The sequence below is a fragment of the Hemiscyllium ocellatum genome, chromosome 10, assembly GCF_020745735.1.
Source record: "Hemiscyllium ocellatum isolate sHemOce1 chromosome 10, sHemOce1.pat.X.cur, whole genome shotgun sequence".
NCBI lineage: Eukaryota > Metazoa > Chordata > Chondrichthyes > Orectolobiformes > Hemiscylliidae > Hemiscyllium > Hemiscyllium ocellatum.
In genome coordinates this window covers 11,713,602-11,740,796 of record NC_083410.1, presented here as the reverse complement: position 1 = coordinate 11,740,796, position 27,195 = coordinate 11,713,602, and the positions used below count along the sequence as shown (strand labels likewise).

The following is a 27,195-nucleotide window of genomic DNA, read 5'->3' as shown; positions in this document are numbered from 1 at the left end:
GCCATTTCCTTCAACCAAAACAATAGTAAATAACACCTCAAGCAATAGCGTGTGCATAAAACAGTCTGTCATGTTGGCAATAAAATCCAATAGCATAAATTTTAAGACTTTTAACCACCAAATTTTAAACTGAAAGCTTTGAATAAAGTAGTAATTTTTTTGTAGCGACTTCAATTGTTACCACAAACCAAAACACTGGTTACACCAACCACTTGAAAACCTTACTTCTTCTACGATTTAGAAGTTGCTACCCACAAAATCATGTTTTACACAGTTTGATTACTTATGTTCCTTACCTTGTAGCTTGTCACAGCCAGTTTGGACAGACCATCCACATATGGACCTAAAACTTTGTGTTCCCTCACCTTCAAAGTGTGTCGGCTCCTATAAAACAAATGTGCAAAAATGTATAACAAAATAAAATTTTTAAAAATTCAGGTGAGAAACAAATTCTATTTGTATCTCTGGCCTCATATCAGAATAGTGCTGACGGATATGAAACAATATTGAGACTGCAAGGTCTGCATTTGAGCAGCTAGTGACGCACTTTACAAAGTGGAACCAATGCCATAATGTTCCTCTTCAATCAAGAAAAAGTAAGAACTTTTCATACAGGAGATCAAAACTCTGAAAAGTTTCTAATTTTATTTAGTAAAAAATGAGGTCTGCAGATGCTGGAGATCACAGCTGCAAATGTATTGCTGGTCAAAGCACAGCAGGCCAGGCAGCATCTCAGGAATAGAGAATTCGACGTTTCGAGCATAAGCCCTTCATCAGGAATAATGATGAAGGGCTTATGCTCGAAACGTCGAATTCTCTATTCCTGAGATGCTGCCTGGCCTGCTGTGCTTTGACCAGCAACACATTTGCAGTTCTAATTTTATTTTCTGAGTTCACCATTTTGAAGCTTCTCTGGACCATTTCTAATGCACATTGGTTAGAATGTAGCAATTGGAATGGGGTGGCTGACCAATGGGATGGCATGTCTTAGTTTTACAGAATATATTCTGTTCTATTGCATACATACTCTTTATTCCACCATGGAATGAATGTATTGGTTTTACTGTCCAGCTCTAATTCTGCTTCAGGTGGAGGTGAGCTGCTTTTTTGAACCTCATACCTGTTGTTCACCACATGTTTTCAATATTATGTTAAAAAATACAGAGAATCCCATTATTCTCATCAGTGCAGGAGGCTCATTGGCCCGTTGTGGCTGACTGGATACATTTCGTCGCACGTGATGCTACAGGCAGATATGTGAGGAAATAAGATAATTAAAATACCACTTATTCTATCTTAACCATCAAGCAGGGTATCCTCACCTATTATTCATCCTCACACAACCCACTAAAATAAGTTTCTTCCACTATCAAGAGATAAATATGGCTAAAGACAGGATTTGTTTAAGCCACACTCCATTCAGCATTAAGAGAAAAGTCATATGAGATTCTCTGGTTCTTTACATAATATGAATTGAAAACATGTGATGAACTACAGGTATGAGGTTCAAAAAAGCAGCTCATCTCCACCTGAAGCAGAATTAGAGTTGGACAGTAAAACCAACACATTCATTCTATGATGGAATAAAGAGTATCATGCAGCATCCCCAAGGAAGTAGGTGCTTTGTGACGTCAATCTCCAGAAAGGATCCCAAAGCAGAAGATGAGCCGTTCTCCCTCCAGACGTCGGGTGGTTAGGATTTGACATGGAGGTGGCCCAGGACCTGCATGTCCTTTGTAGAGTGGGAGGTGGAGTTGAAATGTTTGGTTATGGGACAGTGAGATGGTTTACTGCGCGCGTCCCAGAGATGTTCTGTGAAACGATCCACAAGGTGACATCCTATTTCCCCAGTGGAGAGGAAACCACATCAGGAGCAACGGACACAGTAGATGACATGTGTGGAAGTACAGGCAAATCTCGGTCGGATGTGGAAGGATCCTTTGGAACCTTGGATGGAGGTAAGGGGAGAGGTGTGGACACAGGTTTGCACTTCTTGTGGTGGCGGGGGAGGGTGCCAGGAGTGGAGGGAAGGTGGTGGGGGGGCATGTTCCTAACAAGTGAGTCGTGGAAGGAATGGTCTCTCCAGAATGCAGATTGGGGTGGGGAGGGAAATTTTTCCCTGGTGGTGGGGTCTGTTCATAGGTGATGGAAATGGCAGAGAATGATGCAATGTATACAGAGGTTGGTGGGGTGGAAGGGGAGGACTGGAGGGATTCTGTCCTTGTGGTTGCAGGTGTGGGAAGTGGAGAAAATTCGCTGGAGGGCATCATCCACCACCTGGGAGGGGAGGAATTGGGAACAAGAGATAGCATTTCACATGAGCCAGGGTGGGAGGCAGCGCACGTGAGCACATGAGCCAGGGTGTGTACACCTCGACTTGCCACACCTCTCTAATTGCAACGAGGACTCCCCCACCCCAGACAAAAACTTTGTCTATTTACCCTATCCTCGCCTCTCATGATTTTATAAATCTCTATCAGGTCACCCCTCAGCCTCCAACACTTGCGGGAAAACAGCCACAGTCTATTCAGACTCTCCCTGTAGCTCAAATCCTCCAGCCCTGGCAACACTGTGCAAACTTTGCTGAAGAAATCATGATCAAAAAGTATATCTCAACTGAAGTGTCAATAAACGAGACCAAATAAAGTTTAATCCATGCAAGAAGAAAAATTAATACTGTTGACACACATCACTAGGTGTAGAGAGACAGAAAATTGCCACGTGGAAGAAATCCTTCCAATCTCTCCTTCCAATCCTCCCACTTCCTCCAAACCAAAGGGGTAGCCATGGACACCCACATGGGCCCCAGCTATCCCTGCCTCTTTGTCGCGCATGTGGAACAGTCCATCTTCCACAACTACACCAGTGCCATCCCCCACCTTTTCCTCTGCTACATGAATGACTGTTTCAGCACTAACGTGTGCTCCCACAAGGACATTGAACAGTTCACTAATACCTTTTACCCCACCCTCAAATTCACCTGGATTATCTCGAACACCTCCCTCCCCTTCCTGAACCTCTCCACCTCCACCTTTGGCGACCAACTAATCTCAAACATCTACTACAACCCTACCAATTACCAGAGTTACCTGGACTACACCACCTCCCACCTTGCCTCCTATAAAAATGCCATTCTTTATTCCCAATTCCTCTGCTTCGGCCACATCTGTTCCCAGGTGGACCAATTCCACCACAGAAAATCTAACATGGCTTCCTCCTTCATAGACTGCGATTTCCTCTCCCACATGGTCATCGTTGACCATCTCCTCCACTTCCCACAACTCTGCCCTTGAATCCCACCCCTCTGGTCCTTACTTTCCACCTCACCAACCTCCGAATACATCACATTATCCTCCACCACGTCTGCCACTTACATACAAACCCCACCACAAGGGATATTTTTCCCTCCCCACCTCTATCAGCACTCCGGAGAGACCATTCCCTCTGTGGCTACCCCCCCACAACCAGCCCTGCCACCACAGGAAGTGCAAAACCTGCTTCCACACCTTCCCCCTCACCTCCAAGGCCCCAAAGGTCCTTGCACATTCAACAGAAATTTACCTGTACTTCCACAAACATCATCTACTGTATCTGTTACACCCGATGTGATCGCCTCTACATCGGGGACGCAGGACGCCTATTTGCGTATCGTTTCAGAGAACATCTCTGAGACACCCACACCAATCAACCCCACCGCCCTTTGGTTGAACAGTTAAACTCCCTCTCCCACTCCACCAAGGTCATACAGGTCCTGGGCCTCTTCCATGGCCAAGCTCTAACCACCAGTGTCTTCCGCCTTGGGACCCTGCAACCACATGTGATCAATGTAGATTTCACCAGTTTCATCATTCCCTCCCCACCTCTTCCCACACCCTCCCCCAAACATTATCCCAGGCCCAAGCCTCCAACTCAGCACCGCCCACTTGACCTGTCCATCGTCTTTCTAATCTAACCGCTCCATCCTCCTCTCTGACCTATCACATTCTCCCCAACCTTCATCTACCTATTGCATTCCCAGTTACCTTCCCCTCCAGCCGCATCCCCCTCCAGCTTATCGGAGACCCTGGCCCACAAGCCTCATTCCTGATGAAGGGCATGTGCCCAAAAAGTCGATTCATCTGCTCTTTGGATGCTGCCTGACCTGCTGTGCTTTCCCAGCACACCACACTCAACTCTGATCTCCAGCATCTGCAATCCTCACTTTCTCCTCATTGAAAAAATGTCAATGGTGAATTAAAGTTAAAGCAGTACAGAAGTACTGTGTTAATGCATTCCCAACAAAATGACTTCCACTTCCAGATTTAAGCATGCTTGCTCTTCACCTTTATTTTCTCTCACTTACCCTTTTGGATCAAGGAGGTCACGGACCTTTTCGTTGTAGATTTCCATGTACGACACTTCAACAGTGAAAGTTTGTTCCTCATTGGCCTCTTGCAATGCTCGCTCAAATAGTTTGCTGCATAATCGGGGGATCAAACCTGGCTTGTCCTTTGAACCCATCATTGTGTACGATTTCCCTGAGCCTAACCAATAGGTATGGATAGATAATTAACAAGGTATTAAAACACAAAATAAATTCAGTTTCACTCTTCCAAACACTATGGAAAATAGGGCAGTCTGAAAGGAATAGTTACTTTACAAATATAGTTGCCTGTCTTATTTTTAGACTCCCTACAGATTGGAAACAGGCTCTTTGGCCCAACAAGCCCATACCAACCCTCCGAGGGGTAACCCATTTCCCTCTGACTAACGCACCTTACCTATGGGCAATTTAGCATGGGCAATTCATCTGACCTGCATATCTTTGGACTGTGGGAGGAAACTGGAGCACCCGGAGGAAACCCACGCAGACACGAGGAGAATGATCAAACTCCACACAGACAGTTGCCTGAGGCTGGAATCAAACCTGGGGCCCTGGTGCTCTGAGGCAGCAGTGCTAACCACTGAGCCACCTTGCTGCCCCATTTTCATCAGTTTAAGCAGCATCTATTTGACAGGAGTAACATCAGATCAGAACGATCTATAGTAAAAGCTTGCAAGGTTCCCTGAAAAATCATATTTACATTTATTCAAATGGCTTGACTGTAAGATATTTAGCTAGAACTTCATATGACAGCTAAGCTGCTCTGGTAATTGCACAATGTTTTACAAGTTACATTCATTTAAAGAAATACACTATTGAAATATCCTACCAGTCTGTCCATAAGCAAATATACAAGCATTGTATCCTTGAAATGCATTTTGCAGCAAATTTTCACCAAGACATTTGAACACTATGTCTTGACCTAGAACAAGAAAGAATGGAGGAGAGAAAAATGGAAATAACTGCACAGTTATATAAAATGAAGAATAATGACTGATAAGTAGCAGTATAAATGTGCACTTAATCAGGTCAACACACTGTAGGGCAGGACTGTAAATCTTAAGCGGGTACTTCTGGCAACTCCAATGGACCCAATAAGTTACTGATTTTCTCTCCACAGACACTGCCTGACCTGCTGCATTTCTTCAGCAACTTTGATCTTATTCTGGATTTCACACTTTCCAGCAGCAGTTATGCAATGATGAACGCACATATGGATGGTGGGGGCTACCAGGAGTAGATTCAGCTGCAATGCTATCCTCATCATTGTCCAGGTACACATACACGAATCACTATTTAGGTGGTACTCAAGTAGACTACCAGCATCTTTCAAACTATACTCAATACATGTCAGTGCATTTGAAACAGTAGAACAGTTGGAACAACATTTTTGAATGAAAAAAAAGAACCAGACACCAATGCACTTCATGCGAGGGATTTTAATTGTCCCTTTGTGGATGCCAAGAGTCAGAAAAGTGATCAGGGTGTCCAATAGTTCTTACTCAGTATGAAAAAGGCCTTGATATAGTCAAATAATTAAACCAGTTATTATTTCATCACACTAGCCTAAGCTTGGTCAGCCTGTGCACATATATTGTGAGTTAAGTAAGAGTTTGCAACCTATGAATAATTTCAAGTAGATGAAAAGTGGCAGACAAAGCTTCAATATAAAGAGTAAAAGAGTTGAATTCTTGCTTTTCATCTTGCTATGCCACCAACGTCTTAATTGTTAAGTGAATACAGCAAGTTCCTGACATCAGAGGTTAACAGAAGAGGTTAGGGAGCAAGAGGATGAAATGCTATTTCGATTCAATCCGGAAGATAAGCTCCTATTCTGACCCCACACTTCCCAGTACTTGTTCCAAATCCCCATGTGGTCACTGTTTCACCTTCTCAAATGGTGTCAGAGGCAGAAGGACCCAAACAAACAGGTGGTGGTGAAAGGATAACTAAAAGTCAGCTTAATATCACAAGCAAGCTATATCTCATGGACACCATATTAATTCCTTAAAGCTTTACTGTAAAATAAATGCAACATACCTGCATACTTCTCCTTAACGGACTCATCCATTGACCAAAAGCAGTGATCATATGCAAAAACCTACGTACATAAAAAGGGGAAAAAACTTGGTCAGCATTCATTTCAGATTGGTCTTGGAAAGGACATGTATACTTAAATAAAATAAAATTAAAATGTTATATATAGGACTTAAAGAAAAATGGAAGATTAAGATATAGTTTCATGCTTTAAATACACAGAACGCATTTCAGTTGAAAGCTGTTACAGCCAAGACTTTTCATTCTAGGATTGACAGATCCGACCTGAAATCTTCTCTCTCATGCTCACTGGACTAACCTGCTGTACATTTCCAGCAGTTTTTAAATGTTAGATTTGTACCATTCACAATTTTAAATTCAAAATGTCACTTCATCTTGGCCATTCCCCCTCCAATCAGATTAGCCAAGACCAAAGTAATACTCATTTTAGTCACTTTGTAACACAGAACTTGACTATTACTGGAAATAAAGACAGACATACTGTCAAGCTTTTCATCTTGTATTTGTCAGAGCAGATGCAAGAATACCCAATTTCAAAGGGAACATGAATTTATACTGATTGAGGAACAGGATGATATCTCGTTGACAAGTGCACACTGCCTCAATCAATGCATCAGGGGACAGTTATCCCAAAGCTTTTAACTGAAAGCCACACAAATTCTTCTCGTCTATAGTTAGGGTGACACAGTAGTTAGTACCGCTGCATCACAGTGCCAGGGACCCAGGTTTGATTCTCACCCTCAGATGAGAGTTTGTACATTTTTCCTTTGCCCACTTCCATTTGGGATTCAATGATTCTATGAGACCAAGGTCTTCTGAATGACACTGTTGTTTCCAGTAACTGCAAACGAGCCACATTGCAAGCATGACTGATAATCTTGAATTGGATGCTGGTGCAATTCTTGACACATGCCTGTTTGTTCAGTGATTGCTGTCATGGGCAGGTGCAATGCAGTCTGTACCCAGTCTGTTGTAAACAGCAAAAGGGATTTGATAACTGATTAGTCACTGGGACATATGACCTACATGGCCGGCATCACATCAGCATTAATATTCATGTACTACATTGCTCATTTGTGTGGTGACTAGAATATCTTTTGGGCTTGGCAACAATATCCTGTTAATGAAGAATACTGAAGCTGGCTTGCCTTCATTGCTCAGACCTTTGAGTACAAAAGTAAGGACATTATGTTGAGGACACTGATGAGGCCTCTTCTGGAGTACTGCGTCCAGTTCTGGACTCCCTGTTACAGGAAGAATTTTATTAAACTGGAGAGGATTAAGAAGAGATTTACCAGGACATTGCCAGGAATGGAATTATAAAGAGGGGCTGGGACCTTTTTCACTGGAGACTAGGGAGGTTGAGAAGTGACCTTATGAAAGTTTATAAAAGAATATGGGTTATAGATAAGGTGAATGGCAGGTATAGTTTCCCTGGGGTGGGGGATTTCAAGATTATGGGGCATATTTTGAAGGTGAGGGGAGAAAAATTAAAACAAAACATGAGGGTTTTTTTTAAACACAGTGGTTTGTGTGTGGAATGAACTTCCAGAGGAAGTGGTGGATGCGGGTACATCTATAACATTTAAAAGACATTTGAATAAGTACATGAATAAGCCATGTCTGGAGGATTGTGGACCAAGTGCAGGCACATGAGTCTACTTTAGCTTCGAATTTTAGACTGATTGGACCCAAGGGTCTGTTTCCACGCTGTATGACTCTATAATATTGCTCGAGTTGCTACTGCACAGCAGGCGTGTGAAACGATTAACTTCACTTGTTTCAGATTTTTAAAGAGACCTTAACCTTCATGAGTTATTTGAGTTTGAGGCATATCTTTTTTCCTGCAATAATGAACTTTGAGGACAATAGACAAATTAAGTATCAGAACTAACTTTACCACGGTCTGATCACTTTATCAAGAGGAGTCTGATCCAGTTGTTAAAGAAGGTCAGCTCAAAAAAAAATGTACATTGGAATCTTGAAGTAGATTAGAAATTCAAGCATAATCTATGATGCACTAATTATTGACACAACAGAGCACACAAACTTTTAAGTTCATCAGTGCTTGTAGGTTCAATACCGAGCCAAAGAATGGAATATCAGATTACCGAAGAATAAGCAATGTGTAAATAAAATATTAACAAAATCTATTAGTATGTGCACAAGTGAAACATAAAGCTCATTGTATAAACTCTAACACCATTTAAATTAATAAACCTTCAGGTCTACTTGATAAAACTGAAATGAAACTTTCACTCTTACATTATTTATTGTAAAGTTACAATGTAAAGTGATGTCATGAAGCTTCCAGAGAAATAATTGTTTAATTTATAAAAACTAGGATGCCTATATGTAAATAAACGGTGACAGTTTAATATTTGGATGCAGGCATTCAACATCAAATTCATTATGAGAAGTAGAATGTGGAATAATACTTCCCTCGTACTGCATTCATTTGAGAAATAGGTAATAGGCTTAGAATAAGGGCTATAGCACTCCAACACCAAAATATTCATTAATTTTCCATTGTTCATGATATGGGTGCCAAAGACATTTATTAACCATCCTTATTTGCTTTAAGGTGGGCATGGTTTGTCAACTTGTAGAACTACAGCATCAATATACCCAACAATGCTTGGAGTTCAGAGTTCCAGAGTTTAAACCCAGCAATACAGATATGATACAATATGTTCAAGTCAGAATGCTGCATGACTGAGAGGGAAATTTAGAGGTGTAACCACTTGCTCGTCTTGTCCTTCTAAAATGGTGAAGATCTTGAGTTTGCAAGATATTGGGGATTTGCTACAGTACATCTGCAGACAGCATAAACCGCAGTCATACTGACAATGAGAGGAGAGGATATTTGAGATGCTGGATTAACTGCTGATGAAGCAGACTGCTTTGATTTGGATGACACTAAACTTCTTCAATATTGTTTCAGCAGAACCCATTCAGGCAAGTGAGACATACTCCATAAGATTTCTCATATTTTGTCTCTGATGGAAAGGATCAAACCTCACCACCAACCTTTTTCTCTGAACTGCAATGATCTGTTTTCTAAATGTAGTGGGTATATATAATACTGCAAATCTGTATCACTCCACTGTCTCTGTTAACACTGAGAAGAGCAGAAACAAATTCAAACGTACCTTTGGCTGGCTCCTGTTGTTAAATGACATCCCAATTTTCAAATAGAAGTACCCAAATGGAAAGAAAAATAAAAAGAGTTTGATTATAGTCATTCAAAAATTAGCTTGAAATTAGAATGAAAGCAAAGCACAGACAACTGAAATGCACTTGGTTGCCTATGGAATTATGCTCTGGGCTGATCACGAGAGTCATGCAACAGAACAACAATTGTTATTTCCAGCAACACAAGTTCAGAAAAAATGTTCAATCAAATGGTGTCAGATCAACCACACAACAGGATAAAAAAGGTATAGATTATGTGATTGACATCAAGAGCAAAGTTTAACCTAAAACCTGTCATCTGAATTCCACTCCCACCTCAAATAGAAAGTGGGACAATTGCCTGAAAATTATTCCAATATCTAATTAAAAACAAAAACCTATAGAGTTTTTTGAACTGATGCAAACGTCAATCAGAATATCCTATTTAAATAATTGATAAGATCTACAAGGCTTCATTATTGTAGAAAAGTCAATGTACTTTATTTGCGTCAATGATTAAGAATGGATTTCAGCAACAGACTTGGGCATTTTGGGATGGACGCAATGCAGTATTTCATAATACTTCACGTGACAGTGTCACTTGATATACAGGCTGCATTTCTCATTTAATAAGTTTGGTAAATTTCCCATATTACATCTTTGAAAGTTTCTTTCTCTTACATATTACATGGGTTTGTAATTGATCAGATTCGCATATTTAAACCAAAAAAAAGTGCAAACACAAACAAAATGAATCAAGTTCATGAATGGGTTATATCATTCCATTTATGTTTAGTGTGCGTTTTTACAAATGCTTCAAGTACTTAGTGATGTACAGATTCCTGATGTTACTGCACGCTGCAATTTGGACTGCATTTATACCAAGCTAGCGTTACTGCAAGTCGAATTGACATATTAAAATGTTAAATTGCATAACTAATTTTGATACAGAAAATTAGAGTTGTGGTAGAGGATCCATGCAGCATTTCTAACACAGTATGGAGGACTTTAAAATCGAAGTTTGTGAAGTTTTATGTACGTAACAGAACAAATGACAAAGTCTCTGTTTGATCAAAGAATTAATGGATTTCTCAACTCTTACAGATAATTGACAAAACTTGCATTATTAAATTGAATTAATCTTGGGGCAAGATTCCGACCTTGAACAATTTTTAAAATGCTATGAAACTATAAATTCTATGAGCAAAAGAACCTTGACAACTGTAAATCACTGCATCAGTAAAGTTCCCATTACCAGAATGTTTGATAATGGATACTTGTAACATAATGACATAAAGTACAAAGATGATTTTCAGTAGTAGATACTATGTGTGAATGTGTTGTCTCTTAACACACTTGAAAACTTCGGGATTGAATTGCCTAGCTGATCCAATTGACTGAGAATACACATATAGACACACCCTTACATCGTAAGAGCTACAAGCGACACAGGGAACACATTTAAAAGTACAACATAATTTTGTCTGAGCAAACATATTGGTCAAAAACTTGAGGACTTGTACTGGTATCCACAAGTTTACTTTCTAGTATACAATAAGGGTGTGGATGGTTTAGAAAAAAACGTAACCAGACGACCCACACTGTCAAGGCTATGGACCAAGTGGTGTAAAACAGGATTAGAATAGTTTGTTTTGAAGGGTGCAGACTTGATGGGCTGAAGGACCATTTTCTGTGCCACAGGCATCAATGATGACAATATTTTTGAAGTCTTAACTCAACATTCCCTCTTCAGAACTCAACATTCCATGTTGAAACTAATAGAATAGCACCTTAAAATGCCAGCACAGATACAATGGGCCAAATAATCTCATTCTCTACTATAGGATAGTGTGACTCTCGGTACAATATAGTGCAGAAGCAGTAGATGGCTCACAGTCTGCTTTATTCTAACATTCTAAGACGCACCATCAGATCCTTATGTTTAGTGCGCATTTTCACAAATGCTTGCAAGTACTTCAGGTGATGAACAGATCAAGAAAAGGCAAGCAAAATTATTCTGAATAGAGAAACACAGCTGTCAAACAAGTAGTAAGAGTATGGGAACCAATAGCTTATGCCTTCTGACTGAAGGCACATGAGAATGTAAATAAGGTAACTTAATTTTTGAGGTTTTTTCTCTCTAACTAAAATGAAGTCTTACTTTCAAATGCATTATTAATAAAATTGAGAAAGTTATTAACTATTATGGAAATAAAAAACAGTTTTGTTATTAAGCAACTAAGGGCTAGTAGCCAACCTTCCTATGACTGCAGATCCATATAACCAATCTTTAAAACTCCAATTACATTAGCAAAAAACAGTAATGATGTAATCTAGGCAAATTTACCTTTTGCTAGAAACCAAAGCCAGGAACTGATGTTGTTTAGTGTAGAAGCAGAATGCATTGTATACTCAGGTGTCAGAGCCAAATCAGATGATATTCCAACAAAATGAACCATCATAATTAAGGCAAGTAAAATATAGAAAGCATTTAACAATTTTCCAGAACCAAAATAAGCATCTGATCCTTATTTTCACAAAATTATAGGCAGGAGGTTTTAACACAATAAACTTGGCAAGTGGAGCTTCCAATAGCAACCAATCATCAAGCTGATCAATATTGGATCCGCTAGACATTTCATGTTTTGCAACAAATGCAAAAAGGCTTGAGCTAGCACCGAGACATGCTTTTTTTACGCAGTAGCAATCTGGATCAGTTGACCAACCTCCAAGTCAGATATTGTGGATTCAAGTCCAAGACATGACTACATAATAATAAGCTAACATGACAGTATAAACCTGAGGGAGGGTTGCACTTTGGATGAGATAGTAAACCAAGGCCACCTCTGAGTTCCTCTTTCAAGCATGACTGCCAAAAAACAAATGAAAGATTAGCAATACAGTTCCTTGTGGGAATTTCAGTTAACTATCATGGCACAAGGAATCCTCATCAGTTTCTAACCAATTATTAGTTTGGACTATTCTAATCGTAGGACCTGGGTTCATATAATCTATTCAAAAGGAAACAGAACAGAAGTTATCTTCTGCATGGAATTGCAAGCATAGGAAGAAAATACAATAACTATCAGTGAATTCTAGGAACAGATTATCTGCCGACTTGGATACAACTTCACAACATGGTACTTGGAAGAAAATATAAATTTCATCATGGTCTGCATGTACTTGATTTTGAAAAAGATTTCTAAAATACATAGAGTAATTCAACTGAAGTGATCTGCTCATATTACTTTACATCATCTGGCAAAGTCAATGTTGATTGTTTGATTACAGGGAAAGGACTCAGTGTGCATTCTTATTATAATTTATTTATGGGAATTAAGCTTCAATCAAGAAAACAGCTTAATATGTAAAATTGTGTTCTCTGGTTTTGCTTCAAAAGATACATTTTGAAGTTTGTCCTTTGTCCTCCTACTGCTATCCTACTCAATAAAGAAACAAAAATGAGCAACTATCAAAACATTCACACACAAAAAAAGAGCCTTATATTCCAAAGCATTCCTAGAATAGTTCAGAATGATCTTAACTCAAAAGACAACTTCACATTTTTTGCTGATTCACTTGTTAACAAAGGACTGCAGAAATCCCACTGTCAGTCTGAGTAATGAGTTTGGAATAACCTCGTATACCATACAACACAAGTGGGAATGCAGCAAGGAACAAAGATTCCTGATTTCATTTCTACTCTGATACAAGGGAAAAAAAATTAAGCTCTATTTTACAATGAGAGCAGTACATGCTGCTACTGCTTGTTTCATCATAGAGTCACGGACATGTACAGCACGGAAACAGACCCTACAGTCCAACCGGTCCATGCCGACCAGATATCCCAACCCAATCTAGTCCGACCTGCCAGCACCCGGCCCACATCTCTCCAAACCCTTCCAATTCATATACCCATCCAAAGCATCTGTGACAATAACTGTAATTCTAAACCTAATTCTAATCTGCTGCACTTGCTCTTAATGACATAGGTTGCAGATTTTGAAGTGGCTGTCAAAGTATCCTTTGTGAATTGCTGCAATGCATCTTTCAAATGGTACACAATGCTCAGCAGCTATAAAAGGGTGTGAATGTTGAAGGTGATGGATTACCAATTGAGAGGGCTGCACAAAGTTAATCCTGCAAGTCTAGTCCAACCAGTCTGAAAATTTGAGTTAAACCCATCAGGGGATCTGAACAGACATCAGTCAGAGGCCTGGTCACTCAGTCACGATTGTTTATCCACATTGGTCAGCAGGGCTTGGTCACAGTCGGGGTTTGCTCAATGAAAATCAAGCGATGTTACAAGGAGCCACTAGGACAATTTGGGAAGTCAATTGAGGGAATTGGAGGCAGCGTGCTGGGATGCAGAGATGACAGCAGTTAAGGATAAGAGGATGACAATAGTACATTGAGGAACACGATTACATGGGGGTGGGGGATGCAGCACAATGTTTCACGTGACCAAGCTCAAAGGTAATGTTGAGAGAGGAACATTAATGAAAGAAGATAAGGCGCAATGTGTGGAAGCTGGGTACCGCAAAGTCACCAGGGAATGAGAGAGAAAGGAAGATGAAGGCTCAGGTGTGACCTTGATTACCAGGCTAAGCCCGTGGCTCACTTGTGTTGCCTTCTCTTTCATTCAAATCACAAACATGCAATAGAAATGCAAAACGTTTGCAATCAGATCCACAATAAGTGACCTTTCTCTGTCTGCACATGCAAGCTCCAGCTGGAAGCAATATGAGGCCTTTCAAGAGGCAAGTCACATTCGCTTATCACAACACAGGGTGAAAATATCTGTAATAATAATAATACCTTGCATGTGAAATGCATGTAGTTTCCAGTGAGAAATACAAATCCTGGTCACAAGCAACCTTACTTTGTCTTTTGTCATTATATTGATAAATAGTCATGTCAATGAGAGAGAGAGGTCATCACAGACAACCTTAAAAGTGTCATTTGAGGACCCAAATTCACAAAGACAATCCAGCATCACATATATTGCATAAGGGCACGGAGATGATTTTCTCTCAACTTGAACTGTAAGTATTGGCCAACGTATTCTTATATCCAATGCAGCCATTTTAAATTTTAAGAACCTGGTTTTGATGTTCCTCCAACTGGTTCATTGGAGCAGTGACCTATGGACCCCACCACAGAATAGGTCATCATTGCTGTAGACTGGGTGTCATGAAGGCACAGAGAAATAGAAGAAAACAGAAGCACCAGCAAGTGCAGAATCATTAGCAACTTCCAGCAGTTGACAAATAGCCTCGACATGAATAGTTTACAGAAGAAAGTCCCCACAGCTTGTGGAAGTTTTACAGGATGTCCAGAGTCTATTATTCTCAATGCCATTGGTCCAAATGAGTGAGGTGTATGTCACCACAGGCTAATGATGCATCAGAGCAGAACTAGTCCAACCTGCTAGTATCTGACCTGAATGGGTGGGTGACCATCCCATCCCAGTAGTTCAAGGTGACAGCTGTGGTCAGGTTTTATGCAACTGTTGCTTCCAAGGATCAACTGGGACCTGTGTGGATTTCCCTCAATCCACAAGTGTGTGAAGGCTGTCAGTGATGCAGCTTGTGCTAGACACTTCATCTAGTTTCCTCCATGACAGAGGCAGTGCTGAAGCTTGCGTAGTAAGTTTTGTCAAAGCAGCTGGCTTCCCCGAGATGGGCAATGCTACGGACTAACACACATCACATTGACAGCGCGATATCAATGCAGCAAACTTCAAGACAAAAGCATTTCATTCCATCAAAGTACAAGTCATCTCTGATCACTGGCACCGCAGTTGAGACGTCTATGCAAGGTATACTAGAAGCTGGCACAATTCCTACTTCCACAAGAATTCTTTATACTCTTGCTTCATTTCAAGGACCAACTGCCTTACAAAGATGGTTATTAAGTGAAAGGGGCTATGCTCTGAAACCATTATGCGACCCGTTGATCTGAGGCCAAGCATAGATTCAGTTGAATTATTCCTAATACCAAATCTTCATGGTGTCTCTTGAAGAGGAGATTCCAAATGGTTGCACTGGCATTTTTTAGGAAGTGGGGGGCTTTGCAGTAACTCAATAGCCTGTGCAGCATAATCCCAGAATGCTGCGCTCTGCACAATTATAGCCATGCGAAGAGGGGATGTAATGAACACTGAAGAGCTGAGAGAACAGCAGTAGTGTCCAAGACGTAAAAGTAAAGACAATCAGGAAAATAATCACCTTGAGCATGATAGAGTAGTGCAGCATCTGGCAGAAGTCTGAAAGCCCTTGACACTGGCTTCCAATAGAGCTGAGGTGATGCAGTTGTAACTCACTAACTGTAAATTTGTTATTGCTCAAGCAGGCCCTGTTCATTGCCCAAAACAAATACAGCTATTTGTGTTTGTTTTTCCTTCACTTTTACTATTGCTCAATAAAAGGTCAACTTTTCAACATGCAATGCTCCCACGTTGAATAATGAGAAGATTTTTAGCATGCACTTGATGCAATGAAGCTCCGAGTAGAGAACCTATGCCCAGAACTAGTCATCCTTATTTAAATAGTTCAACATAATATAAAATGCAAATGGATAGGGGTGGCTACAACTAGTCCAAAATGGCTTTGAATGCCATCCTTTAGCATATTCTCAACTTTTAAAAAATGTAAGTTACTAAATTTGAGCACTTAGAGAAAAATGTAAAAGGTTTGTAGTATGAGGCAATCAAAAGAACTCATGCTCATGGAAGCAATGCCTGAAAAAAAAGGGAAAGTGTCAGATCAAGAAATACAGCATGTATAAACAAAAATGCAAAAGGTGATAAAATCAATTAAAATAATAGGTTAGATTTTGTCTAACTATAACTGTAAAGTAGTTGTAAAATTACACCCGCAATTGCCATAGCGAATATACCATTAATGCTGACACAGAGCTAACTGCCAAGCATTGCCACAGTCTTAAATTGGGCAGGTAAAGGCATTGTCCGTAGAAATGAATTAGTAACTGGCTGACTCTTTTGTTGGGTTGAAACAGGTGAATTGCAAATACTGTCTGCAAAGAATAGGGCCCTATAAAAGTGGTTAAATCCCCAGGACCTAATCTGGTGTACCCTAGAACTTCGTGGGAAGCTAGGGAAGTGATCGCTGGACATTTTACTCAGATATTTGTATTGTCAATAGTCACAGGTGAGGTGCCAGAAGACTGAAGTTTGGCTAATGTGGTACCACTATTTAAGAAAGGTGGTAAGGGCAAGCCAGAGAACTATAGACTGGTGAGCCTGACATCGGTGATTGGCAAGTGATTGGAGGGAATCCTGAGGGACAGGATTTACATCTATTTGGAAAGGGAAGGACTGATTAGGCATAGTCAACATAACGTTTTGCGAGGGAAATCGTGTCCCACCAACATGATTGAGATTTTTGAAGTAGGATTGATGAGGGCAGAGCATTAGACATGATCTATACAGACTTCAGTAAGGCGTTTGACAAGGCTCCCAATGGAAGACTGTTTAGCAAGATTAGATCTCATGGAATACAGGAAGAACTAACCTTGTGGATACAGAACAGGCTCCAAGGTAGAAGACAGAGGGTGGTGTGAAGGATTATTTTTCAGACTAGAGACCTGCAACCAGTGGAGTGCCACAATGATCAGGGCTGGGTGCACTACTTTCCATCATTTATATAAATGATTTGGATGTGAACATAGGAGGTAGAGCTCGTAAGTTTACAGATGACACCAAAATTGGAAGTGTGGTAGACAGTGAAGAAGGTTACCTCAGATTACAACGGGATCTTGATCAGATGGGCCAATGGGCTGAGGAGTTTAATTTAGATAAATGCGAGGTGCTGCATTTCGGGAAAGCAAATCTTAGCAGAACTTATACACTTAATGGCAAGGTCCTAGGGACTGTTACTGAACTAAGAGAGCTTGAAGTGCAGGTCCATAGCTCCTTGCAAGTAGAGTCATAGGCAGATAGGATAGCGAGGTGGCATTTGGTAGGTTTTCTTTTACTATTCAAAGCATTGAGTATAGGAGTTGGGAGTCATGGTGCAGTATACAGGATGTTGATTAAGCCACTTTTGGAATATTGCATGCAATTCTGGTCTCCTCCCTATCAGAAGGATATTGTGAAATTTGAAAGGGTTCAGAAAAGATTCAGAAGGATGTTGCCCGGATTGGAGGATTGGAGCTATAGGGAGAGGTTGAATAGGCTAGGGCTTTCTTCTTCCTGGAGCTTCAGAGGATGAGATGTGACCTTATAAAGGTTTATAAAATCATGAGGGGCATGGAGAGGATAAATAGACAATCTTTTCCCGAGGGTGGGGGAGTCCAGAACTGGAGGGCACAGGTTTAGGGCGAGAAGGAAAAGATATAAAAGAGACCTACGGGGCAACTGTTTCACACAGAGGGTGGTATGTGTATGGAATGAGCTGCCAGAGGAGCTGGTACAATTGCAGCATTTAAAAAGGCATCTGGATTGGTATATGATTATAAAGGATTGAGGGACATGGCTGGGTGCTTGCATGTGGGACATCTGGTTGGCAAATTTGGTCGGCATGGATGAGTTGGCCCAAAAGGGTCTGTTTCCATGCTGTATATCTCTATGACCACAAGCATAAAAAGCATTACATATGGAATTATCAAATATTCTATTGGCCAGTTGGTGGCAGATATGAAGTCCATTTACTTTAAGAGAAAATAATTACTCAGAAAAGTGATATGTGAGACTAAAGTGAAATTAACAAGGTGGCTTAGGTGAAAAAACAACTAGCACTGACTTGATGGGCTAACTTGCCAGTTTCTACACCTCCATAAAGTCCCATGTTTAAAAAATAATCAGATCCTAAAGAATTATTGTTGAATCATAGAAATAGGAGTCCATTTAGCCACTTTAGCCTATTCTGCCATTTCATATAATCATGGTTAATCTGTGATCTGACTCCATAAATCCATCTTTGCCTCCTTTTCCTTAAAACTTACAAAAAAAATCATTCTCTGATTTAAAATGTATAATAGACGTAGCTCAACTGTCACATGCAGAACAGTATTGCAAATAGCTACATGTTATATGCATGCATATTAGATTCCCTACGGTGGAAACAGGCCCTTCGGCCCAAACAGTCCACACCGACCCTCCGAAGAGTAACCCTGCCAGACCCATTTCCCTCTGACTAATTGACTTAGCACTACAGGGCAATTTAGCATGTACAAGAGTGTCTCTGAACTCCACCCTATGCAGCCTGGTTCTTATTTTAGCCTATTTACTCCATCAATCCTGTCTGTGTCTTTGATGATCTTGAAACCTTTGAAGGGTCACCCCTAACATTCTAAATTCCAAGGAATATAAAACCTATTTTCCAATTACCTTAATTATTACCTTCAATAGAGATGGAGTTAAGTGCATTTTCAAGTAGCATAAGCAAGCATTGGTGAAGCCACCACTACAGTAAGACGGATCATTTGTGCATTTTGAGGAATTGAAAGATGGTGAGCGAAGGAAACTAAAGTCTGAAAGAAGATTTTTCAAATGAGACACTAAACATGCCCATTCTAACTATTCCATAGCATTTTTGTTTTGTTGAGGAGCAGGTATTTAATTCTTCCCAACTCCTGGCCAACATTCAATCATCCACAATAAATTAGTTGTTCATTTGTCTCACTGGTGTTTTTGGGTCATTGCTATGACCAGTGATTTCCACATTCACCAACACAACAGTGCATTTAAGAGTAATTGCCAGATGCAAAACTCAGTTCAGTGATAAACAGGTGCTTTAAAAATGCAAATATTTCAGGTTTTGTTTCCTTCAAGAAATTCATAACTGAACAGTGTGCAACAAGTCACAAATGTAATTGGGACTGGACACACTGCTGAGTCAAAACTCATCCAATACTTTTGTATTACAAGAGCTTCCAGTCTTTAAGCAGAGTACAAAGACGCTTGACGTGAACCTTAAATCTTAAAGATTCAGCACAATCACTTAGTACAATTCTGAAAGTGGAGACTAGATGAGTTCCCCACTCATATCCAGCAGAACCTCCTGAACATCAATCACCACAAACTGGGAAGTGGGCCAAAGGGCAAGTTGGAACAAGAGATTCATAATGTATAATTATCGTACTGTCTAATTTCTATTCAAGTCATGACACATTTTTGTAAAACCTGAACACTTTTTTTAAACCACCAGTCCCTCTTAAATAAAAAAATCTCTGCACTGCTTCGGAAAACTGTTGAGTATTTAAGCTGGTTCCCAAAATGCTTTTAACATTGCAGTACTGTGGGCAGGTTGAAAGAAGTTTCAGTGCTTTGGTAGGTCAGATATTTACGTAGGGGTAAATAAAATTCCAAAGCTTTAGGCAATGTTCTGTGCACAGAGCCAAGGTGGAGGCAGGGCAGAATGCAGCTGCTCAATTCTTAACCTGAACTATGTGAATAAGAGGGGTGAGGAAAGACTGGCAATTTCTACAGCAGTAAGATCATATCAAGCTTGCTCTTGATGTCTTGTGATAGGCAGCACAAGCAGTAGGAGTAGCCTGAAAAGATTGAGCTTGTAACTAGCTAACCTTTCAGTTGCATGGGAGGTAACCTAGATGAACAAAACAGATACAAACTACATTAGAAAATGCAAACAGAATTACTGGAAAGTAACCTAAATTTATTCAGAAGCAAATGAAAGGATATTTGCTACAACTAACTCCAGATTACTTTAATGAATATTTGAATCTAAAATAAGTACACCAATCTTATTGGCTGCAAGGAAAGTCAACATTTACAAAATCATCAGATTGATGACTAACTTCAAAGTTATTTTTTAAACAATATCACTGACCTGACATGTTCACAGTTTCTCTTTCCACTGGCATCGCCTGACCTGTTGAGTATGCCCATCATTCCTGTTCTCATTTTAGACTACAAACTGTCTCGATTACAGATAGTATCCCATGTCAACTATAATCGCCTGATCTTTCAAGTTCTAACCATTTAAAAGATGACTGGCAAGGGGAGGATTAAGGATTAAGTTGCACATCCTGTGGAAGTGCTCAGCATGAAGAAGCAACTTAGACAGTTGAATGGTTCAGGTTTTAACCTGGTTAGTGCCAATCAGCTTTCAGCTCAGTCCTGACTCAAAATAAACGATTTTAACCGGAGAGGAGACTGTAGAGATTGATTATTCAACTAATTTAAAAACAGGACAGTTCTGAAATGTAATCTAAGGCACTGGATTTGAAAGCTATGAATTTATTAGAAATTGGTTGGAATTGTTAGATCAAGGATATTTTACGTTTGACAAGATGACAACAAAAACCCCAGGCTTAAAGAACCAGTTACACAACATTCTCTACTAAAGCTTGAGGACATGAATCCATTTCCTCACATTGGTTAGTCTCAGTATCTCCTCTAAGGCTATACCCCTGATAATAATGATTATCACTTTTAGCAATGTACATATAGCACAATGAAGAATTTCGAACATAGAAAAGTACAGCACAGAACAGACCTATTGTCCTACAATGCTGTGTTGAGGGTTAATCCTAATGTAAACTAAAATAACTTAAACTATGCACCCCTCAACTCACTGCTATTCATGGGCATGTCCAGCAGTCGCTTAATTGTCCCTAATGACTCTGCTTCCACCACCACGTCTGGCAACGCATTCCATGCATTCACAACACTGTGTAAAGAATTTAACTTTAACTTGGTCATAAGTTGGTCACAACTCAGTAACTAATGTTTTGTAAAGACAATATAACTTCATCTTTATTGTTTTTCTTGTAAGGATTGATTTAGTGTGTAATTTAAATCAAGTAATATTGTTGTGACTCAGATGAGAGGAGTGCGCTGCCCTTCTCTAATCCCACTATTCTACACATAAATTGCACATATTATCCAGTTGCCAATAATATGCATTTGCTATACTAGAAAAGTATTCAACCAAATCTCTTTCATAAACATGAAAATTATTGATTATAATCAAAATCTGTGGTTAAAATGTAAAACTAGTTACCATGCTTGGCTTGTAATATGAAAACATGCATTTTTCTTCTTCCAAATAACCTAAAACACACACTTCAGGTAAAGGGGAATAAGTGGCCAATAAGTGTTAGTTTTTGAAGACAAAAAGGATAGGATTTGAGATGGCCATATTGCTGTCGATCTAATGTTCTGGCACAATTGGACAAGTGTCGCCAAACATAGGCGGTTGACTCTGAGAATTTGTTCAGGAAACAGTATTGAGAATACTTTTGAATTTGCTGCAAGAGGATAATCGAAGTTCACATGCAGTTTGTTAAATATTGCATGTACTGATTTATTCATTCCTCCCTTTCCCGCTATTGAATTAGATTTCCAACTACAGTATTTTACCCATTTTCTCTAAAAATGATTAACTCTACAAACAAGTTATAGCAAGTAATTAAATAGTTATATAATTTATGCACAAAATTGTATTTTACCTCACCTCCTCTGATGTCAATGACTCATGCGGAGATGATGGTAATATAATTTTTGATTACTCAACCCATATGGCCAATCTCCATGCAAGCATATAAAATGCCAACAGGCTTTTTATCATAATAAGCATGCCAAATCCGATCCTTCTCTCAACAAATTTTCAAAAGTTTCTCTAACAAGAATATTCAGTTACTCAGAAATAAAGGGAACCAGTAGCATTTTTCTTATACAACCTATGCAAGGTGTAACTAATGAAGTTTAACAACTTGAGGTAAACTTCCACAAAATGAATTTCACAAGTATGAATCCATCTACCACCCCTGCAAATGCTGCCAAAGGTTAGTTATGCACATGACTAATGCTAAGATGAAGATACAAAAAAAAGGGCTGGCGTAAAATGTGATGTAAACTGTGTGATAAAATGACATCAAAAATTTCTAAATTTAAGTTTGGATTTTAAAACAGTTCAAGGGATTAGAGTTCAGAACGAATGGGTTTTTAAGTACACTCGTTAAGTTTACAACCAAGCACAATAAACAATTGTGTAAGTTTTTCAATTTTGGACACACCATTGCATAAGTCCTTGAATGTAGATGGATGTATAAAGCAACACTCCTGAGAAAGGAAGATAGAGTAAGGCATTTAGTAATACTTCCAGATCAGAAGAATTTGGATGAGGTCCTGAAGAGCTTATTTGAAATTAAGAACATTTAAGTTCAAGTATATGAAAATCTAGAAAGTAACTCAGATCCTCCAGACTCTGATTTTAAGTTCACAAGGAAATTAAATCTATTAAGGTTTTAGGGAAGGCTTTTTTCCCTCCCTCTCTCAAAGTTCTGACCTAAGGATGTGTTTACGTACTGTAGAGGGGTAAGGTGTGTTCCGGAAAGGAATGCTTTAGGATTCGCGCAATTATATCTTATTGTGTTCCAAAATCTAAACTGGTGTGTAAATAGTTTGGGCTTATTCTAGAATACCTTCAATTTTTTCATGAAATGGAGCAAAATGTAATTTGCATTCATTCTGTATCTCTACTGCTCCCATTAAACAGAGTGAAGAGGTACCTGACATTTTTTGCATTAGTTTCTGTTTCTGAAACAATATATTGATATGCAATGCATCTATAGCTTTGCTGTAAGAGATTCAGCAGTTGTCAAATCTTTATATAAATTAAGTAAAATTCCAGTGATGAGCTTAAATCAGATGGCACTATTCAAGGAAATCACTGTGTGTTTTGGCTATCATTTCTCAAATAATAATCCAATTTGGCTCTATATTCCCAGTGAAGGAGATTAAACCATGAAATGTCAAGAGGAACTTGAGAACATTCAGCGAGCTGAAATGATGATTCAGGAAAATTTTGTTTTCTGTTGCTCACACCCAGTGCGTTTTCAGCTGTCACTTTCTCTCTGCATCACACTGAATCATCTCAGTGAAATTTTAAGTTTTCAAGTACTACGTCTGGTGATTTCTATATCTGTAACACCAACATAAGATTAATCAGGATCTCCTGCAGCAGTGATCATATCCCTGCTCCGGGGTCAGAAGACACTGATTAAAATCCCACCTGTTCCAGAGATGTGTCACAACATGTGTGAAAAGGTTAATTTATACTAATCAATAGATTATGCAGAATCAATAAGTAAAGTCTTACACAAACTCAAGCCCACAGTACTTTAAATGTCTTATCGCTGTGACAGTACATTGTGGTCTAATATTTAAAAGTGATCTATTACACAACAAACCTTAAAAGAACGCACAACACAATGGCCTGTGTGTTCTGACTATATGGTATTTAGAGAACAGAGTGTTCAGCTCAGCCAGTAGCTCTATAAATGGAATAAGATACAAGGGCTGAAAGATATCACTAGCAATGTCGTACTTCATATATCAACTGTTCAAATTAAAAGCATACAGACTAAAACTTTTGAAATTTCTTTTTGTCGTGTTTGAATGAGTCTGTTATCAAGATAATAACAGTTATCTCAGAGTCTTTCTTATCCAGTGAATTCTTTTCAAAAAAAATTGTTTGAGAGATATGGATATCACTAACAAGGCCAGCATTTGTTGACCATCCTTAATTACCATTGAGAAGATGGTAGTGAGCCACCTCCTTGAAATGTGACAGTCCTTCCAGTGCAGGTGGCCCCACAATGTTGATAGGGTGGCATTATCAGATTCTGACCCAAAGTGAAAATGTGGTAATATAATTCCAAACTTGTCAATGATTGCGTTCCCATGCAAGTGCTGTCCTTGTTCTTCCTGGTGGCAGAGTCACAGGTTTGGAAGGTGCTGTCAAAAAAGCCTTGATGGGTTGCAGTGGTATGCCTTTTAGATAGTACACACAGCTGTCGGTGAGAAAAGTGTATGCTGAAAGTGGTGGAAGTGGTTTCAATTAGGAGGGTTGCTTTATCCTGGATGGTATTGGAGTTGCACTCATCCAGGCAAGTAGGCAGCATTTGCTCTCACACAATGTGCACCTTATAAATCGTGGGCATACACGGAGGAAAACGGTGGTGAATTATTTGCTTGTTGCCCTTTCAGTCACTACATTTAAAGCATTGACCCAATTCAGTACCTTGTCAATGATAACACTCAGGATAATTACAGTGGAGGATTCAGCAATGGTAATGCCAGTGAATGTCACAGCGCAGCTAGTTAGCTTCTCTCATTTGAGATTGTCATCTACGTGACTATAGCTTAAATAGTCTTTGAAAATTGCAGAGTCTGTGTGTAATATTGCAATAAGCACTGTACTCAAAGACACAAAGGGCTTCCATAAATTTACAAAGTTGGATCTAAAGACAACAATCTTTAACAATCACTTCCCCCGTCTAATTTATGTATTCTCATTAAACAAACCTAGCCTATTTTTGTTTGGTGAGTGAGTTTGAAAACTGCCTGTTTGCTACATGAACTTTATGATATCTCAGCCTGCTCCTGCCCCACCGAACTCATCTCCCAATACCTCGACACGGTCCTGTCCCCTTTAGTCCAAGAACTCCCCACCTACGTTCAGGACACCACCCACGCCCTCCACCTCCTCCAGGATTTTCGCTTCCCCGGTCCCCAATGCCTTATTTTCACGATGGACATCCAGTCCCTGTACACCTCCATCCCCCATCACGAAGGACTCAAAGCCCTCCGCTTCTTCCTTTCCCGCCGCACCAACCAGTACCCTTCCACTGACACCCTCCTTCGACTGACTGAACTGGTCCTCACCCTGAATAACTTCTCTTTTCAATCCTCCCACTTCCTCCAAACTAAAGGAGTTGCCATGGGCACCCGCATGGGCCCCAGCTATGCCTGCCTCTTCGTAGGATATGTAGAACAGTCCATCTTCCGCAGCTACACTGGCACCACCCCCCACCTTTTCCTCCGCTACATCGATGACTGTATCGGCGCTGCCTCGTGCTCCCACGAGGAGGTTGAACAGTTCATCAACTTTACTAACACCTTCCATCCCGACCTGAAATTCACCTGGACTGTCTCAGACTCTTCCCTCCCCTTCCTAGACCTTTCCATCTCTATCTCGGGCGACCCCCGACTCAACACAGACATCTACTATAAACCGACTGACTCCCACAGCTACCTGGACTACACCTCCTCCCACCCTGCCCCCTGCAAAAACTCCATCCCATATTCCCAATTCCTTCGTCTCCGCCGCATCTGCTCCCAGGAGGACCAGTTCCAACACCGCACAGCCCAGATGGCCTCCTTCTTCAAGGACCGCAGATTCCCCCCAGACGCGATCGACGATGCCCTCCACCGCATCTCCTCCACTTCCCGCTCCTCCGCCCTTGAGCCCCGCTCCTCCAACCGCCACCAAGACAGAACCCCACTGGTTCTCACCTACCACCCCACCAACCTCCGCATACAACGTATCATCCGCCGTCATTTCCGCCACCTCCAAACGGACCCCACCACCAAGGACCACTCCCTTCGTGACTCCTTCGTCAGATCCACACCCCCCACCAACCCAACCTCCACCCCCGGAACCTTCCCCTGCAACCGCAGGAAATGTAAAACTTGCGCCCACACCTCCACACTCACTTCCCTCCAAGGCCCCAAGGGATCCTTCCATATCCGCCACAAGTTCACCTGTACCTCCACACACATCATCTATTGCATCCGCTGCACCCGATGTGGCCTCCTCTATATTGGGGAGACAGGCCGCTTATTTGCGGAACGCTTCAGAGAACACCTCTGGGCCGCCCGGACCAACCAACCCAACCACCCCGTGGCTCAACACTTTAACTCTCCCTCCCACTCCACCGAGGACATGCAGGTCCTTGACTCCTCCACCGGCAGAACATAACACGACGGCTGGAGGAGGAGCGCCTCATCTTCCGCCTGGGAACCCTCCAACCACAAGGTATGAATTCAGATTTCTCCAGTTTCATTTCCCCTCCCCCCACCTTGTCTCAGTCGGTTCCGTCAACTCAGCACTGCCCTCCTAACCTGCAATCTCCTTACTGACCTCTCCGCCCCCACCCCACTCCGGCCTATCACCCTCACCTTGACCTCCTTCCACCTATCCCACCTCCATCGCCCCTCCCCCAAGTCCCTCCTCCCTACCTTTTATCTTAGCCTGCTTGGCTACTCTCTCTCATTCCTGATGAAGGGCTTATGCTCGAAACGTCGAATTCCCTATTCCTGAGATGCTGCCTAACCTGCTGTGGTTTAACCAGCAACACATTTTCAGCTGTTTCTATCTTGAGTTGTTGTCCAGAAGCACAGTGAAAAAAAGAATCAGGGAACATGAGAAGTGTTCCAAAGCAAATCTGCTTTCAACTTTGCTAAATTAAGCTATTATATAATAAGGAATTGCTTTGTTGCACCTTGGGCAAATGGAAAAGACAAATACTGAAAGTACAGAAAGGGGCACACTTTGGGATCCGTGACCATAGTTCTATTAATTTTAAGATAGTTATGGAGAGGGACAAAACTGGTCCACAGGCTTTGTTCTAAACTGGGACAAGGCAAATTTTGATGAAATTAAACAGGAGCTTGCAGGGGTTGATTGGAGTAGCTAGCTTGCAGGGAAAGGGACCTTCAGCAAGTGGAAGACCTTTAAAAGTGGCATAGCTAGAGGTCAAGGTCTATATGTTCCAGTGAGGGTGACGGACAAGATTGGCAGGAATAGGGAACCCTGGATGTAGAG

At 40.7% G+C, this 27,195-nt stretch overlaps 1 protein-coding gene across 4 annotated transcripts in view; it reads right to left on the bottom strand.

The window, feature by feature from the left end:
- LOC132819649 (kinesin-like protein KIF13B) overlaps nucleotides 1–27,195 on the bottom strand; it is a 176,139-nt gene that overhangs the window by 82,040 nt on the left and 66,904 nt on the right. For all 4 annotated transcript variants that reach the window (XM_060831252.1, XM_060831253.1, XM_060831254.1 and 1 more), the window contains exons 3-7: nucleotides 9,574–9,586; nucleotides 6,404–6,464; nucleotides 5,193–5,285; nucleotides 4,343–4,523; nucleotides 297–384 (exon numbers count right to left, since the gene is read on the bottom strand). In XM_060831252.1, coding sequence (XP_060687235.1) covers nucleotides 297–384; nucleotides 4,343–4,523; nucleotides 5,193–5,285; nucleotides 6,404–6,464; nucleotides 9,574–9,586 — 436 coding nt within the window. The remainder of the gene's footprint in view (nucleotides 1–296; nucleotides 385–4,342; nucleotides 4,524–5,192; nucleotides 5,286–6,403; nucleotides 6,465–9,573; nucleotides 9,587–27,195) is intronic.